At 41.3% G+C, this 19,456-nt stretch overlaps 1 protein-coding gene across 1 annotated transcript in view; it reads left to right on the top strand.

Annotated features, from left to right (window-relative positions):
* Window positions 1–19,456, top strand: part of LOC112554484 (ras-specific guanine nucleotide-releasing factor 1-like) — a 104,958-nt gene that overhangs the window by 50,849 nt on the left and 34,653 nt on the right. Inside the window, exons 3-10 of the mRNA XM_025222264.1 lie at window positions 1,080–1,227; window positions 1,559–1,648; window positions 3,578–3,831; window positions 4,144–4,223; window positions 4,983–5,176; window positions 8,687–8,806; window positions 13,310–13,366; window positions 13,604–13,721. Coding sequence (XP_025078049.1) covers window positions 1,080–1,227; window positions 1,559–1,648; window positions 3,578–3,831; window positions 4,144–4,223; window positions 4,983–5,176; window positions 8,687–8,806; window positions 13,310–13,366; window positions 13,604–13,721 — 1,061 coding nt within the window. The remainder of the gene's footprint in view (window positions 1–1,079; window positions 1,228–1,558; window positions 1,649–3,577; window positions 3,832–4,143; window positions 4,224–4,982; window positions 5,177–8,686; window positions 8,807–13,309; window positions 13,367–13,603; window positions 13,722–19,456) is intronic.

Genomic DNA, 19,456 nt, shown 5'->3' with positions numbered 1-19,456 from the left:
GTACAATCAATCGATTAAGTCGATTTTTGTCCTTGATAGTTTGAATAAAGGTCTGACAGAAGGCCAGTCAGTCTTCAATAAGGAGTAGGGGAAGGTACTCCTTTTCACATGTCGCTTATTTAATGCGCGTTTCTCTCCCTTCTCTCTTTTTATGCCAGCTGCTAAGGCGTTACCAAAGGCAAGCAATAAGATCAAATAGTCAGATAACTAGAGTTCCAGAATTACAGTGCACGTGTTGCTGACATAATAGCGAGTTAAAAGTATATTCCTTTTTGAGATCACGTGTGTGTGCGCGTGCGTCCATGGTTGTGTGCGCGCGATTGTTGGTTATAGTGAGAAGTGCAAGTCAGTAAATCTGAAGGCATTTTAGCCATTTTTTTCATCATCATCATTCCCTTAAACTGGCATCGGCCGTATCCGGTAGTGATCGACCAACCGATACCTGAGGTCGGGGGAGCTGAATGAGACGCAGCAACGACGGTGCGCCAGTGGGGCCTGTCTTGTTCATCCATTAGGATGCGCCTCTCCATTCTGTCTTATTCACCAAAAGTTCTTTTTGACTTCAGTCTACATGTGGCTGATTCGATCTCTTTCCGTAGGACTGGAAGGATTGCATGGTCATATTTCCGCCTGGTCACTTTGGAGGACCTTCGGGTCCGTTTTCAACTGGAAGTTGTAAAGGTATTTGCAGCATTCAGTCTATCGGACGAGCATAGCTTTGTTTTCTGTGAAAAGGTGACTAGTGCTATCTTCGATGAATGATGTGTTCTGCTGACCTTCAAGTTCAGGCTTGTTAATAAGAGGTTTTGATCACTCCCGATATCCACTCCCGGGTACGCCCTCGTTTTCTTTTGAGGGTAGATTTGGAGCGCTTTGGCAGCAGGAGGCAGTCGATCTGGTTCTGTATCAATCCATCCGTGGGCTGCAAGGTCTACATTGAGAATGTCATAGTGTGCGATGTAATGAGGACGTGGGATTTATTGTAGAGCACCTTCATAATACTGTTACGCCTATTGCAAAATTTTTTTTTTCTTAGTCTCGTTAAAGCTACATGTAAGCGTGTATTTGTACTGTTACAGCTATTGCAAAGTTTTGGAACAGAAGGAAGAGTTGGAACAAAAGCATTTGCATTTGCTGCAAATTTTGGACAGCGAGCGCCAGGCAAAGTGGCACTATGTTCAACAGACAGAAGAACTGGCGGCAGAAGTAAAGAAACTCAAGGAAGAGGTATTCTCTCCCCCCCCCTCCTCCTCTCTCTTCATTTATATATGTCTTTCATTCTTTTTCTCTCTTTTCTCTCTCACTCATACTTTTTTTGTTTTGCTCCATCAAGTATTTTCTCCCATTGTATCTTCTTCCTTCTCTCTCTCTCTCTGTGGTAAGGATATTTCTTCTTCAGGTATATGAGCTGTAACAGAGAAAGAGAGAAGTATGGACTGAATTTTTTCTAATAAACTGCATAAAATGAAGCTTGAGAATGAAAATCTACGAAAGTGGTTTCTTAAAAAATATCTGGACTAACATTTTCTTAAAAGGATTTTCTTACTCGCTGTTGCAGCTGCAGCAGTTCAAAAAGGAAGTGGCATCCAACACTAAAGTGGAAGAGGAAACGGATGAGTTGAAGAAAATCAAAAAGGTGGCCACATCTGTGGGTTACTCAGTCTTATCTCCCTTTAATCCCAACCTCGCTTTTCCCTGCAGTAGTTGCAAGGCCATGTCCCATGATGCATTTGCATGACACGTTGAAGGTATATATATTATTTTCATTATCAACAAATATGATCAACAATGCATATAGAAAGCCAGAAATGAAGGCGTTGTCATTCAAGCGACTAAAAGTTTCTCGCCAGGTGATAAAAAGCTCCTTTCTTCCTATTCTAGAATCATCATGAAGAGAAATGTTAAGAATTATTTTAAAATTCATGTTCTGAAGTACAGGCACCTATTTCACCTGCCTTTCATATTCGTCCTTCTTTTTGACTGTCTGACACTGAGTCTGTTTATGCTTCATGTCCTATACTTGTCTTTACAATATGGCGTCTGTTTTTGCTGCACTGACCCAAGTTTAAAGCCAAACCTAAGCCTTTCGTTAATATTAATCACTGACAAGGTTGTTATCAATGTTATCATCTTTACTTCATTATTGCTGAACACTGAATCCATTATAGAATATTTCGATTTTTCAATGTCTTACATGTACCATTTATTATTATTTTTGTTATACTATTGCTTATAACTAGATCTTCTTATTTAAAATGAATCGACGATTACAAATATTAGTAAATTATATTTAAGCGTATGTTACATAATATTACTGATAACTCGGTAGGCTCAAACCATTCAGAAATCTTTGTGGGCCATGGTCTTATTTCTAGCGTAGAAAGAATTTGGTTTAGTGGTGCATTTGTCTTGTAGACAAAGCTAATGAGCGGCCGACCTTTGACCTTTGTGCGTGTGACTAGCTAGCAGTATTACCTACCAATGTGTTGTATCAGCAGTACCTTGCTTGTTAGACTTCCTCTTATTTTCCTCCTGTGCTGCCTTCATTCATAATTCAATCGCCTCCAAAACTTTTTGACACAATTTAGCCAACCTTACATGATGCAGATGACTAGCTAAATATTTTCTTCACCACCAGAGGAGGGACAGTTTGCAGTATTCACATCGATATTCGTTTCATGTTCATTCAAAGAAGTGGGATCCCATGTTTAATTTAGAATCGGATGATTTGTATAGATGTTCAGCATAGAACGTCTGTTTGAGAAGTAAATGTCTTTTTTAAAGTTCCACTTCTTTTCATTATCATCAAGATTAAATGGAGTATGTTCACACCTACCTGCCGTGTTTACCTCCAGTCCAAAGTTTACGTCTAAAGTTTGTTTCTAATTTCATTTTTTGTCGCATGCTAGTCTCGGAACTGTTTAGAACTACCCTAAGGTTGTTGTTATCCACCCCTCAGTAAAAACGATCTTGTTTAACTCTTGCTCATATCTGTGCAATGTTGGTGGTAATCGCTAAACTCGAAGAGGCATCTTTCTGTAGGATGTAGTTATCAAAGAAATGTTTTTTATAGATAAGTTCTGACAGAACAGTTACTTCAACGGTAAGTTAAATTCAAACATTAATTCAAAGCTCTTCGAAAGAGACAGATTGCCTTGTCAGTAAATATATTCACGAGTTAAGAAGAAATTTGTCCACGACATTTCAGTCGAGTAAGTCAACCACTGAAGCGATAGATTCCAGCGTGGAGGGGAGAGTGATGCTGCTGGGTGTTTTATCTTTGGCCACGAATAACAATGGTGGGGATAAAAAAAAATAATAAAACGGTTTCTAATGGCAAAAAATAATCAGAAACGTGAGAAGAGGACCATTATATTTTACTTTCAGAACGCCTGTGTCACGTGACTCTCATAATACTGTCACTTCTCTCAGAACACCTCGGTCACATGACTCTCAGAACACCTTGGTGACATGACTCTCAGAACACCTTGGTCACATGACTCTCAGAACACCTGTATTCACGACTCATCGCGCCTCTGCTCTCTTGACGCGACACACCTGCATTCCTTTCCTTCAGGTGCAGAGTTTCTTCCGCGGCTGGCTATGCCGCCGGCGGTGGAAGCAGATCGTGGAGCTGTACATCCGGTCGCCGCACGCAGAGAGCATGCGCAAACGGAACTCCATCGTGTTCTCCATGGTGGAGTGTGAAGAGGAGTACAACCGACAACTCTCATGTCTCGTCACCTGCTTCCTGCGGCCGCTGCGGATGGCGGCCAGTTCAAAGAAACCACCTGTTACTCATGAAGATGTCAACTCCATTTTTCTCAACAGGTGCGAAGTTTTTTTGTTTTGCTGTTTGTTTGTTTTTTGGGGGGTTTTGGTTTTGGTTTTTTTTTTTTTTTTTTTTTTTTTTGTCCTTTGTTTTCGTGGGTGGGAGTTGTTTGCTTGTTTTGCTACACAAAGAAGTGTGCCGTTTGTTGTTGACCAACCAGACGGAATTTTACTTGAAAATTTTTCTGCTTAAGAACGATTTAGGGTTCAATGATGATGCACACCTTCTTTACTGTTTCAGCTTAGTTATCTTTGTGTTATTACAATGTCTACAATGTTACTAAATCTTTGTGTTCTTCTTGCATTGTGCAGTGAGACACTGCTGTTTCTACACCAGATATTCCTGAAGGGCTTGACAGCTCGCTTAGAAAACTGGCCGACGTTAGTTCTGGGTAAGCGTTAGTTACTTCTGACATATAGAAAGGTGGGAGGTTTAACTGTTAGCCGTTGAATGAGATGATGACATTTTACAAACCAGGAAATCATATTTCTTCTTTCATAATGATGAGGAATAGTGGTCTTCTTTGTTTTCTTTCTCAACATATAAAGTAACAGCAGCCCTTCAGGGAGAAGAACGCTAAACATCTCAAATAATAGATGTGCTAGACCGATAGCAAATAATCATGGTTGGAGGATAAGTGTCTTGACACTTACATTTCTTACATGACTTACATGACTTTACACCTCATTCAGCTGATGCTTTACATCTCATTCAGATGATGCTTTACACATCATTTTAGTGACATTCTGCACTCACTGTAAAACTCTTGTCAAACACAATGAGGGAAGCTTATTGCGCTGTGAGCTGTCTAACGCATGCAGTAATTAATGTTAATTAGACGTATCTGTAAAAAAAAAAACATGATGTCCCGAGCTTGACATTTTATGTGCATGGTGTCTAAAGAAAGAAATCGGGGTATTTGTACAGATTTGGCATAATGAAATCCTGCCCTTAGTTTTACTCAGTCAGTATAAGAACATGTTGCACCCTACTACATGTATTTAAGACCAGGGTCCGTGTGCATGTAGACCGGATAGGTTTCCGAGCGGATAACAATCTTTAAGACTGGGTTAGCAGAGGGAGGGGCGGGGGTAGCGAAGTAAGACTAGATTTGCCAACCCCCTGACCTTTGCACCTGACCTGTGTGTAGGGGACCTATTTGACATGCTGCTGCCGATGCTGAGCATCTACCAGGAGTACGTCAGAAACCATCACTACAGCCTACAAGTTCTGGCCGAGTATAAGCAGAAGCATGAGTTCAACGCCTTGCTAAAACGCTACGAAGAGAAACCGGCCTGCGAGGGCAGGACTCTGGAGACCTTTCTCACCTACCCGATGCACCAGGTAAATGACTCTGCACCAGATATTTTGCCTTTTTTTCTTTCATTCTTTTTATTTTTTGTTTGTTTTGTTTCTTAATTTTTATTTCCGCTCCTAGTATTGGCGTTTGAGAGCGTAGGCTACTCATTTCCGGAATACCCAAAATAATCTGTTGATTTTTGTTGTTGTTTTTTTAAGTTTTGGAGATGTTGAGGTGTAAAAGTAAAAATGAGCTGGCAGCTGACTGCTGTATGGTGCTGCAGTAGGGCGTAAAATTAATGGAAAGACGAGGGAGGCTTCTTAGAGATAGTAGTGTAATGGTTTAGTGGGCCATCCGTTTGCAAGAAAAAAACTGTGTATCTTTGAAAGAATGCATTCCAAATAGTAACTGGAAATATATACATTTCTCAACTGAAAAAAATTAAATATAAACCGTGTTTTTCTACAAACAAGAGCAATGTCATATGTATATATATACATCTGTCAGTGCTTCTGCGTACAGTGAAGTGTCAGTGACACGACTGTTCTAGCTTTTTACACTCTAGCTGAGGAAAAAGTCATTGCTGCACTTAATATTCCAAAGACCTTTTCTCCCCCTTACACTGTTCCCCCTCTCGCCCTTGTTGATGGTTAAAGGATTTTTGAATGTCCTGTTTGTTAGTTGATCTTGCTAGTTTATTTGTTTGTTTGTTTTGCTTGTTTTTGTTTGTTTGTTTTTGTTTTTGACATGTCATAAAGCATGCTAAAACTTTTTTCGTCGTCACACCTCATTTCCCTAACTACACATTCTCTTTCTTTTGGGAGATAAGGGTGGAGAAGGGAGGCTGCTCGCCAGGTAAGGCCTCCCCCTAGTCTGACGTTTCTCACGTTCTCACACTGTTACTGCATGCCGCAGCTGATGTGAATGTCAGGCGAATCTTTTGGATGAGCATGCAAAAGGTCGAACCAGTCTGAGTTCATGGCTGTTTATTATAGCTGGGTGTTGTTTGATAGCTGCTTGCGGTAGTGCTTGTTGGACTGTCGTCAGTAGAAAAGACATCAGCATGGTCGTCAAAAGTCGTTTCCTTCTGTCATCAGTTTGCCAGGTTGTCGCCATTTGGCCAGATTCGGGGCTGACATTTGAATTCTCGACTCGTTTCGTGTGCAGGGGTAGTCTCTTTATTCATTCAGATGTGCGACTGACTCTCATTTGGATTGCAAACATACTTCTTTCAGCCCCAAACATCACTTTGAACTTGTTAACAATTTCCGTAAAACTTTCAGCCATTTGACTGTAGTTACATGGTGTTTGTTGTAGACGTACGTGCGTGCGTGTGTGTATGCCTGTGTGAATGTGAGTGTGAGTGCGCTAGCATATGTACGTGCGTGCGTGTTAGTGTATGTGTGATATATATAATGAGTCTTTTCAGTTTTCTTTCCAAACCTGTAGCAAATGATCTGAGTGGGATTTATCAAATTCGATGTAGCTGCCGATGTGTTGTGTATGAAAGAATCGGTGTCATTCACGATAACCCTCAATAACTTCCCTTTATTTACTTTAACACCTCCCTCCACAGACTTCTATCATCTCTGAAGTCTGTGACCTTCCCTCTTTGCAAGTACTAGAGTAGTTTCCCTTTAGTTTTTTGCCACAAACAATGTTTGTCCCACATAACCGTCAACCGCCTACAGTCCGAGTTTATTTGCTTTATAGCATGCTATGCTACGCCTGCTTGCCATTTACACCCGAGAGGTAGTTTACTTTCTTGAGGTGAACTGTCTTCTATTATTTATGATAATAATTAACAATTATGATAGAATTTTCTGTTAGGTTAGTGTTTAGTATTTCTACCGGAATTTTTTTTAAATTATTAGTTACAGCTTTAGATTGTGGGAGAGGGTCATATTACTTTTCAATTAGTTACAGCATTTCAATGGATATGAAATAATAGGGTTTAAATGACTGATAGCGCGTGACCCCATGCTGTCACCAGAAGTAAAAGTGGTAATATAAAATATACCCATGTGGTGTTCAGAGGTTTTACCTTGAAGCGTCCGGTAGTGTAGTGGCTAGAGCACTGCAGAGATGCTGTGAGTTGAGATCTCATCTCCTCACACCTTCTGCATGTGAATTTTTCGCAGGGTTAGAAGCACCGTACTGCCAAACTAAACAGCCAGGTACATCCCATTGAACACAAGGAAGTGGAGTTGGATAGAAGAACTTATTTTTATCTTGGTTAAACTTTGGCCTGGATCCAGACAATAGCAAAACTAAAAAATATAGTTTGCTTAAAGATGTTATTTATATCGTATTTTTATAGTAGGTGATAAAGAGTGTAGTTGATAAGGTTTTGCTAGATTAGGGGAAAATTATCCACATGTAAACTTTCACGGGAGACAATTCATCTGTGTAGATAATGGCGATAGATCTGTGTGATCGTGTGAACACTTGTCTTATTTCCCTTAAATACAAATTGTAGTTTCTGTAACATTATTCTCTAAAACTCTTTAATTCTATCATGTATTTTAGTCCTGAACCCTAGAGAAGAAGTACTATACTTTTTTAAAAATTACCGTCACCTTCAATTAAATATATTTTTTCCTTTTGTTTTTGCTTCCTCTGTGCAAGTTAGGGCACGTTCTAAATTTATTCCCACGAGATTAATTTTAGTTGTGTTTACAATTAATTGGCACACGTTCTGCAGAGAATTCGATGAACAATACCTATTTATCTTCGTGTTAAGTGTTTGTATTTCTCACAAAAAGGATGTGTTAGACACCACAGGGTGAAGTTATAAGAAAACATCCAAAAGGAACGCGCTCCCGAAATTAACTTGTTCTTGAAATAATCGCGTCCCCAAATGGTGATTTGAGGGCTAGACTTGTGTCGGCGTGCTCTCAATTGTGCCGTTTGTGAAAAATAACTGCTTTATCTTGCTCAAAGGTTCTGTAAATCTGAACTCACTTCAAAAGTATGAATGTCTTATGCATGGGAAGAAACAAAATCTGCCAACAGCCATTGGCATTAAGAGTTACGGTTTGGTGAAGTTCTAAGGGTGATTCGTATTTAAAGTTACTCTTCTTGTCTCGTCTAAATAATTATTATTTTAACAGCTTTTGTCCGACTTACCGTTTGTCTAATGTGAATGGCAAAGGTGAAGCAAAACAGCTTTAAAGCTTCTCTCTGCGGTTTGGAGAAGTTGTAGATGAGCACTTGTTGTTATTTCCCCTTCCCAAAACACACCTGTCCCTAGTAGTTCCCCCTAACCCTTTCCTTTCACCAACACTATTTCTGTTCCTCCAGTGCTTTCTACCTTTGTTGTTAAGTGCACCAGATTGTTCTACATTCCTCTCCTTTCTCAGTTACCCCCCAGTTAGCAGTGTGTCTTTCTTGCACCTGTCCTGTCCCGATGTTTGGTTTTTTTTCCCCTCTAACCCTACGCAACTCTCTCGCTCCCTGCTGCTTTGACAACCTGCGGAGGAGAGGGTCTGTGTGACATCCAGCCTCTGAGGCCCATACCTCAGGAGAGGGGTGGTGTATGCTTTGTCCCACAGGCGGCCGTCCTCAGACAGAAGTACGACCCCATGATCACACCCCACCGCCACGCTGACCCCGACAAACCTGCCTGTCAGGGCCGCACCTTGGATACTTTCCTTACCTATCCTATGCATCAGGTAGGTATTGTCCAGGCGCTGCTGTTGCTCTGTCTTCTCTGTCCCTGATATCCTCGTGCTGTACTGTTAACTATGATCACCCTGTCGCTGTGTGTCGGCATTACACCCACTTTCTAGATCCTTACTCAAGGTGTGACCTCATCTGTCACTTTCGAAAACGCACGCACGCGCGCGCACACACAACAACACTCTTGCATTCTCTCTCTGAAACACACACACTGCCTAAAGAATCATGCAGCTTCCATAAATGCACATATCGGTGTTTCTTCCCACCCACTCCTTCCCCCATAACCCATCAATACCAGTCTCTACCCTTGTTTCCCATCTGCAGGTACAGACACCTACGTGTAATGCATCAGTATCATCTTTCTTCCTAGAGTTCACTGTCTTCTAGCTTTCAGCCAGCTAGTACATATTACTTGCCTTCACTTTTTTTTCTTTGTTATTTGTGTGTGTTTGCGTCTACAACTACAACGAAGTTGCTTGCAGTTGGTCGAAAAATTTCTCATTGACAGAAGTAGGCTTTATTAAAACTGACGGTTATAGCACAATTGTTTTAAATAAATAAACTGGACATAATGAAAAATCGCAAGGAACAGCCAAAAATGTACAACAACCTGTCGCAGTCTCACACATTACAGATTTGAATTGTTTAAAACTGAACAGATCTTGATGAATATTTTTTTACTAGGGAAGATTCGAGAATTTTGAGAATTGTTAGTAATTGCTAACAATTATCTCAAAATGGTTTTAAAACCTGTGTTTTTCTTAATCTTCTACTGTTAGGGATTCATTGGTCATAGGTATACACCTTTGAATGTAGGGCTTCGATATGTATACTTCATATACATTTTATAAGTTTTCATAAATAATGATGAAAGTTAGTTATGTTTATTATTAATGCTTATTATGGGTGTTTTCGACTTCTAATACTCTAGTGGACCATTGAGGCTCCAGTGCTATAGAACTGCTGGTGTTATTGCTCTATGAATATATAACAACTCAGCTGGGTACTGCCTTCTTCTATGAAAATGTTTACTCTTTAGAAACGTGTGAGAGAGTCTGGCATGGAAGTTTTCTCGCTCCACCATTGTCATGTCTAGAATTTCCTCTAACCTTGACTCAGAGATGCCTCAGTGTCTGGTAGTAAACTCCTTTCTCAAACTCCTATTTTTCCCTTGTTGTTTGTGTGGGTTTTGTTACATTTTGAGCTTTCAAAATAAATTTCAAATCTCCAGCTGAGTATTGATCACTCTGGGACCAGCACGTGGTCCTTGCATTCATTCCAAATCGCCTTGATTGTTAACCAGCTTAGTCTCCTTAATCTCCTCGACTGTCCACATGTTTTCCTCGTGGCGGTCACTTGCTGACTGCTATTGTCACTTGCCTGCTTGATTTTCCGGTGTGCTTTGATCTTTGGCGACACTGCGGTGACACCTGTGTGTCCTCTTGTAGCACTGCTGCAACTTATGTGTGTCTTTCTGTAGCACCCTCCTCTTTCCTTCCTATCTCCACATCAGCTGAGTAACGAAGGAGTTAACAGAAAGTAACAGGTTAATTAATGCGCTCTGTTTCTGACCATCTCATAAACATTCTAGGCTTGCTTCTCTTAAGTCCTGAAGATTGTTAAATACTTCTACGCCCCTGGATTTCTTTTAGTGTTGAATTCACGATTAGCATGAAAAGGTGATCGCAGGACACGAAATGCAGCTGGCAAGATGCATCTTTCATACTTGTACATAATGAAAGAAAGAATATATTTTTGCTTAGAGGACGCGTTAGTCTAACGGCATAGGGAGTCAAAATGGTGTAAGAGAGGGAAAAGGATGCACAACAGTTGAAATACTGTGTGAAATTGAAAGCAACGTTTGAATGAACATGATGGATGTCAAAATGACAAGTGGTAGTCAAAATGATGTATGACGAAATGACGTATGGATGTCAAACTGACAAATGGGAGTCAAAATGATAAAAAGAGTGAAATGATATACACGAGTGGGACATACGAGAGTGAAACTAATGTAAAGGCAAATAAAACGAGAGGAAGATTCCAATGTTGTCAACTCTTTCAGTGAACCGTTGCAAGCTCCTGTCGAGATCTTTTGTGAGATAATACTTGCATAGTAATAGCTGCATCGTACGAATTGTAACTGTCTCCTTTAATCAGAGGAAAGCACTTTGATCAACTTAACTAGCCGGCTAAAACTTCCCCCTCATGACGGGGATGGTCTTTCATATCATCGGCACTCATGATGTACGAGACTGCGCTGTGTCTGTGTGTGCAAAGGGATTTTTTTTGTTTGAAAAAAAAGCACTAAAGATGCATTATCATGCTTCTGTTTAGACTGCGAGCGAGAGCATGTGAGTAAGAAAGAAAGAGTATTCGTACATGTGTGCGTTTGTGCGTTCGCGTGCATCCATGACGAGAGAACCGAAAAAGGGATAGTACAGGCACTGATGTCTCTTCTCACACTGTTGTCCCACTTGCTGTTTGATTGGTTAGATTGAACTTATCACAAGGAAAGTATACTTGATTCCCCCCTCCCTTAAACAGCCGCTGATGTGGAGATAAGATTATATTTTTGTCCCTCTCCCTCATCCTTAAAATCAACTTCTCTGTCGCTCTGTTGCTGTGCGCTTGTCTAAACTTTGTATTTGCCTAATATATTTTCTGTTGGAAGTATCATGATTCATTTTTTAATGTAAATAAACAATTAAATAGAAAATAATTATATTTCTTTACATTTAAAAAAAATTTTGATAATATGGTGAAAATTGCTTTAGCATTGCCTTCATCGCTTAGTTTTGCATTAATATCTCAATTGATACTTTTCTAAAAGTAGACCACAAGGAAATTTGTGTCCCCAAATTAAAGCTGCAAACTCCCAATCAGACTGTGTCCAAATCCGACTAAGCTGAAATACAGTATTTTGTGTTAAAAATAAATTAGATAAAGTGCATAAAATGAGAAAATTAGTTAATATATCTACCTCATCCAGCCAATCACTACAGACTTCTTTTGGCTCCTGGCGCACAAGAAGTTCCTAGGTTTAATGACTAAAGTGAAGGATTTAGAGCTCGAGCCTTCCTAAAATGAACTATACGATTACACTCTAAATGTAAATGTTAATTAGAACACATGAATAAATATATATTAGCTACCGTTTCTGCGTGACCGATCCCTGTGCTGTACATGACCCTAGTCCTTATATCTTTGTGAATCACGAATCTTGCTTCATCTGTAAGTCTGTTCACGAGGTACCGTAGACAAACCTTATTAGACCGACAGATGTACAAAGACGTTGAAGGAAGTAAGAAACACATAGCAGTGGGACAAGATGGTAAAATGCATCATTGCTTCTCTTTTATTTTCTTCGATCAACTTGAGAGATAAGTTGGATACTCCGATCCTTTCTTGCTATTTTCCTTATCGGGCTTTCTGTGAATATGTATGAACATCAGCTTTTTAGGTTAGCATGCAAAAGCCTTATTATTTAAAACATGAAGCTAGAATTCAACATACTTACTATGCCTACATTATATCAAAGTTAGCATACAAAACAGTTTTCATTCCTACATTAAATCAGTTTTTGACGAACCTTGTCCCTTTATATATATATGTCGTGAAGGTATTTTGGACATCATCGTCTTAGATAAAATTCGGTCGTACTTTCTAAGTTTTTTTTTTTTGTTTTTTTTTCCTTTATCTTAGTTTAAAATACCTATGCATTTGAAATAGTATAGTAAATTTTTTAGAAAAGTAGGCTCGAATTTTCACGCAAAAATTCAATGTCATAGTGAAGACCAGGCTTCCCAGATCCGCTCAATAGTGTGAACTATTTTCTAACTGAACATTAATTCTGTGACCTACTTTCACGAGAGTAGCATTACCAAAAAGCTTTTTTTAAAAAAAACAAGGAAGTGAGATGAAACGCGATTGGAAAGTACTTCCTGTCATGTCAACCAGCACCGATGCTGTTGTATAACAAACACACATCAGGCTGTGTGAAGGTGTTGAGTGGATGGTGTCATTTGGAGGATTAATTTATTCCTTTCTCATGTAAGAGAATTAGTACTACCTTACGACTTGTCATATTTCTAACTAAAACGAATTGCGTCCTGTTTGTGATTTTAATATGTTTTACGAATGATTGCAAAAAAAAGTTAATATTTGTTACGAATATCTCAGAGCTGTGTTTTAAACCTGGGTGCAGAAGCCTTTTTTATATTGAAATCTTAAAACAGATGTCAATGTAAATTGTGTCAAATGAAGTTTAACTGTAGGGAATGCGGATTGGATTGACATTAGAAGTCCACGACCGCTGCAAAACACACCATGATCCACTTGTAAATTAGCTAATTACTATTGGCCTATTTTTAGCTCATAGCTTTAGCTGACCTCTCTAACGAGAGAACAGGAAAAGATCATCTAAGTTTCGCTGTAGCCGGAAGAAGATAAAAAAAAAAATGAAATGATTGCTGACTTATGTGGGCCTGTTGCAGATCCCGCGCTACATCATCACACTACATGAGTTGCTGGCCCACACGCCTCATGACCATGTGGAGAGAGAGAGTCTGGAGTACGCAAAAAGCAAGCTGGAGAACTATCCAAGGTCAGGGTCGTGCTTTTTTATTTTTCTATTGTTTCTATCATTTTGTCTTAGCGGCAGAGTTAAACATAGGTGCACTGAAAGAAAGAGGGATGTCAAGCGAATAGTTCCTCACGTGTGTTAGCATCATTGTGACCTAGTTAAAGGATCAGCTGTTCAACTGACGTCACCTTGTGTCCTCCTGCAGGTTATGCATGACGAGGTGAGCGAGACTGAGAATATCCGCAAGAACTTGGCTATCGAGCGCATGATCGTCGAGGGCTGCGACATCTTGCTGGATGTAAACCAGACCTTCGTCAGGCAAGGTAAGACCTCTCCCTGCAAATATCTTAGTAACCATCGACAGTGTCATAAGAGACACTCAGCTAGTCAGTCTGATATGTGTTGCGCACACTCGGCTCGAGATTTTATGGGCACCCATTTACCTTAGTGTGTGCTGGAAGTGTCAGCAGCTTATACAGACTTAAGATATTGACAATAATTAAGATTCATTAAGATGGCTACTGCATAGGTCGAAGCCATGCTAGCTGAGTGGGTAGTCATCCCTTAATAACTTCCCCTGAGTAACTGCTAAATGGTTCCTGGAACATGTTATTTGTCCTCTATGCAAAGCCGACTCTGTTTAGGAGATCTTAACTTTATTTTGAGAAATACTCTTTTTGTCTACCAGAAGGTCATAAGGTCATGTTTGATCAGTGGCCAGTTCCGCTGTTCTGGGTACATGCGTTGCTATGCTAAGGCACAAACAAAAACAAAATCATAATGAAGTAACTCTGCCAGCAGTATTTTAAAAAACTCTCAGCGTGACCTCCCTTGGAAAGATTTGCAAGGAAAACCATCTCAAAAGACATGGTACCTCTGTTGACCAAATGCATACAGGGATGTGATGTTCTTGATGACTTTGTGACACCGAGGCACAGTCTAAAAGCCAGATTGACTATCCAAAGATTTTAAGACCTTCGGCGGGTGGAAAGTAGTGGAGCTAATAAGAAAAACTCGATCGGGGAGGGGGAGGGGCCAGCAGAATCGGCGACGATGGACGCTACCTGAAAGTATGATTGCATGGTAAACCAGGACGGTTGAAAAGGAGTTACACTTAGCTGACTGCTAAACACTAGTCACTCCGCAAACGCCTAGCTAGTGGCGAGCCGAGAATCTGGGCTCACATCCTTTGTCCGTCTCCCAAATCCCGTCAGTCGCCCTCCATGCAAGCAATGTTGTGCGGGCAGACGTTAGTACGCATGCGCGCGCATGCTTGCGTGCATGCCTGCCGGCCCGCCTTTTGCGCGCGACGAGTGCGCGTGTGTTTCCTGGTGATGATGACGATAATCCTACGCTCATTCTTCCAGTCTGTTCATTGGTCGTCTGCTGGGGCCCGACCGGCCACAGCGGCGTTCGTAGTGACAGGTGTAGTCGGATTTGTCCCGCAACGAGACACTGGCGCCTGCGTCACCGCTAGGTCTATATTTAGCGCACTGCATGCAGCAGGTTATTTTCGGTCTGTTTACTAGCTCTTACCTGGGCCAGGTGCGCCTGGCCAAGCCAAGGACCCCGCGAGTTTCTTTCCAATGGGCTGTGTGGAGCAGATCGAAGTGAGAAACTGTGTGTGTAGCACTGAGGTGCACTTTTGTCACGTGACCTTTTTTTTTTCTCTCTGTTTGTCTGAAGTCCCGCGAGGGGCGTGCGTACGCGGAACAATGTAGTAGATGGCAGCACTGAGCATGGAGTGCCCAAACGCCATTGGTCAGAACTTTCGAGCAGTTCCGAAGCGGATGTTTACTATTTCCCTGACCTGACTACCCGTTCCCTCCCTCTCTCACACACGTTTTCGCACAGCCCAGCAGTGTCCCACGCTACATATAGTAAGGGAACCGGACACAATGTCAGGCAGGATCCACATGCCCGACCATGTCTCAGAGGATTTAAAGTTGCCGTGTTCTTTTATCTGTTAAGTGTTCTATTTTTTATTATTATTATTATTATTTACTTGGACAAGTGCAGCACTTCTAAATGTCTATCAATTTCTTTCGACCCGGATAAGCGATTTAGTCTGTGAGTTTTGTGATGGTTCCTGTTGATGCTGCCATGAGTACCCGAAGCATAACATACGTAACGTATGTTTAGAATAGGTACCCTGCTGGAGAAATGCTGCTGCTATTTATTCAAGATATGTATGGTAAAATCTTCAAAGACCGTATTTGTCTTCAGTAATAAACGGATATATATATATCATAAAAGTAATTGTTCGACGGTGCAGGATTGTTTAAAAGACGACTGTTACACGAGAACAATTATTCTCACGAAGTATTAAAACCCTTTTAAAATTGTGATTTAAAGGCTTACCCGATTTAAACTTAAATACTTAACTTAAAGTTGCCACTATGCAGTTAGTAGTATTTACTATTTGTTACTTAAATAAATAGCATGACTCTAGTCTTTAGTGAGCTTTGCTAGAAAAGCATGCATGGATTGACCTATTTTCTTACTTGTGACGTCACCGTCGTTGACAAATGGGCGCTTGTTTCATTGAGCCTTTGAAAACGAAACGTTTTGATGTTTTTTTTGTTCCTTTTTTGGCTTTTGAGATTTAGTCATCTTTGTTTTCTAAAGCAAGAAGAATTTCAGAACAGCTTCAGCACAAATTAAAATAGAAAGAATATAAACTGAAGGTGATGGAAACTAAACCAGATATGCTTTAAAAATGTACTCGGTGAACCATGGTCACGACTGAATTAGCTCAATGAAAACAAACGCTAGTAAATCCTTTCTGTCGATGAGACACCAAAAACGTCCTATATCAGCTTCCACGCAAACGTGCGCGCGTGTGAGTACATGCGTGTGTGTGTGTGCGCGCGCGCGAGTATGTTTTGGGAGGGGTTGAAGGGGTGACGTTTTGAGGTGTGTTGAAGACGTGATCAACGTAGTAGATTTTTTTTTTCTTCTGGCGACTGCGCAACCAGGTAACGCAGGGACCGTCAGTCAATAGCTCGTTTCGCGTTGCTTGTTTCGTCTGCTCGAAAAACTAAACCTTACCGCCCTTGAAATAAAAAAGTAAAGGAGTGAAACATTACAAAACATTACGAATAAAATGCATTGCAAAAGCAAAATTATGCAAAATATCAATCTCACAATATGCATAAACCCAGCAGTATTCCCAAGTAAAACTCCCAACTCTGCGCACGCAGATACCCATACTTAGAATACGCCGGAGGTTTCGATTCAACACCAACCTCGCATATGGCGCCCATTCCCCCCAACCTCCCCCACCCTCGCAGGCCACGCCGCGCGTGCGTGGAAAGCGTTGGCAGAGTCGTCACGGCCTGCTTAGTTTCCGTGTGAACCCAGGTCGTGACGTCAGAGCTTCTGCGGTCGCCTCGCAGAGACCCTGACCTCGCGACCTATCGATCGTCACTTGCGATCCATACACGCGCTTAGGATCCACCCATCAGCAAAGGAACGTTTCTCTAATAAGAAAACTATTATAGCGTCCACTGAGTATTACACGCTTTCTCGATCAACCATGACCCTCTAATGTCCGCAGTGGCGTAAAGATGTTTATTGGAGATTAACTCCTGGCTGACAGTGAAGCTCGATGTAAAAAAGTATGGGGGGGGGGGGTCGCGCGCACGCAGACAGTGGTAGCATCACAACACTGCAAACCTTGTTTAAAAGCGCAAAGCAGCATATATTAGAATGACTCGGCTAACGCTTCACGATGTGATGTAATCCAAGGTTGCAGTGTTTCCCAACTGAGCTGGCCCATCTTCGTGTTTTCTATTAATGAACTCCACGCTTTTGCAGATCCTCTCTTTTACGTCTAATGCGCGCAAGCGCGCACAGCTTCCTTGATGGAGCTTTCAGGTATGTTTTTTTCGTTTTTGCGTCTGCATACTGGAGGGTAGTCGATCGGGTGGTAAACAAGTAAACAGCCTACTGGCCGTGACACAGAGCCCTATCTCACAACAAACGCGGGGACGCTGGTTGCTGTCTTCTAGACACCACGCCATCCAGCGACAGTACACACAACGTGGCAAACCCCGACGTTTTCCCAGAGACGGGGTCTCTCCACACGCAACTCTTCTATGCTCGGGTTCCACACCAGCGTCCGCGAGTCGTAAGGCACAGCCATTTGAAGAAAATAGCCCCATGCAAAGTGAGAGAAAGAGAAAACGCAAGGTCCGTAATTAAGGGAACTGCCAGTACCACCGTGACCAGGGACGAAACTAGGGTAGAATGGCCGCAGGGTACTCGTTTCCTCGTTCCGCTACCCGACGGATTTGTGTAAGCCAGATGCGACACGTTCTAGCCATCTAGTCACGGTATATGTACGGTGTGAAATATTGTTTAACACAGAAATTGAGCAATTTTGGACAGCACAGTCGTTGATTGATAAGAAGAGGCCCTTATTTTTCGTTCTTCTTTCACTCTTCCCCTGTTGTCTAGGTAGCTACCAGTCTCTCTGTCTTCACATCCTTTGCCTTCGCTTGCTGTACATCGGTGTCAAAGCCGTCAATCATCATCACTCGTCGTTGCTTAGCAAGTGAAGTCCTCGCATGCTTCGCGCTTTTCACAAAGTGTAAGGTTCGACTGCAAGACTGCAGTATGAACTAATTCGTTAGCAGAAGCTTTACGTGGCCAGTGCGGCCCACTAAGCATCGCAGAGATAATTAGGGGACAAAGGGGTGGGGGTTCGTTATGCGGTCAACGAAAGCCAGAGGGCGCCGCACTGTGGGACATCGATTCGACTGTCTGTCACCCCACAGTGCATGCATGTATTGCAAACAATACGTGATCTGATCGTCAGAGGTGTAGGCCTCCACTTGCACAGGGCGCTTTTATGATAACCGTACTACGTTTTCTTTTGTTGGGGGGATTGATATTCCTGCCCCCCTGATCTATATTTGTTCCTTGGGGGGGCGCTGCTGGAATGTTACGCACTGATTTTGTCCGCATGTACACACTCTGATCATGTATTATTTTGTGAGATAGCCAGATTAGATGTTCAGAAGTGAAAAAATTTTGAAATCGCGTCATGTGACGTCATCAGTCGAAAGCAATTGTCTGGATTCGGTCAGCGTCACCGCAGTATATAGAACAGTCTCCTTCTGCACTTTTCTTCACTTTATTTATATTTACCTTCACCTACCTTCGGTTTGAGCGCAGTTTTCATAATTTGAGGAGAAAATATAGAAAGAGTTTGCGATGTCACTTTTTTTACGACTGTCACGTGACGCGGTCTGATGGTGTATACGTCGTGCATCATAGAGCTTCTTTTTTTTATTTTTTTTTTTTGGGGGGGGGCAGTTTCCCCCACCCCAAGACATTTTCTTAAAATAATTACTATTCGAGAACAGAGAATGTCACTTACTTGGTGTTAATTATTGGAATCTGAGCCAGTTTTGTCATATCTAGCACTGTGCTAGAACTAAGAAGTCGACTTTCTCAACATGAAGAATTTACCTCGGTTTTGACTTCAAGATGATTTAAAGAATTCTTAAAAGATCCCCCTTTTTTTTTTTAGAAGGGTGCTTCAGCATGTGCAAGTTTAGACTCTTTATTACCAATCTTTAGGTAATGGTTTAAGGTCAAGCGTGCATGAGGAAAAAGGTCAAGGTCTCTGGAGAATTGACGCGCATTTCATCCATTTGACACTGTGGAGCTGCCTAGAGTCATTCAACCATCGAAACCGATGTGCATATTGTACAGTCAGTGTCGGTCATAAAAGCTGATGACAGTAAAATTCAACTCCCCCGCTTGCAATGCGTGATGCACGTGAGACACGTACTCAATAATAATAATAATATGAAATTAAACTGAAACCTAAATTAAAACCAAATTTGGCAAAGAGAGGTGACTTTTCCATCCCGATTGTTGGGAAAACCTAGGTATCCCATCCGTATTATGTCAAAAATGAACTTATTAATGTTCCGTTGCTTCGTGACTATCTGAACACTAAACAATAAGTTGTTCCTTGTTGTTGTGTTATCGAAACAGTAGTAGACATCTGAACCGGAAATATATATTCTTCAGCATAGAGACC

The sequence above is a fragment of the Pomacea canaliculata genome, linkage group LG13 (genome assembly GCF_003073045.1).
Source record: "Pomacea canaliculata isolate SZHN2017 linkage group LG13, ASM307304v1, whole genome shotgun sequence".
In the NCBI taxonomy this organism is placed as follows: Eukaryota; Metazoa; Mollusca; class Gastropoda; order Architaenioglossa; family Ampullariidae; genus Pomacea; species Pomacea canaliculata.
Note: the sequence above shows the minus strand (reverse complement) of the source record. Positions and strands in the feature narration are given on the sequence as shown.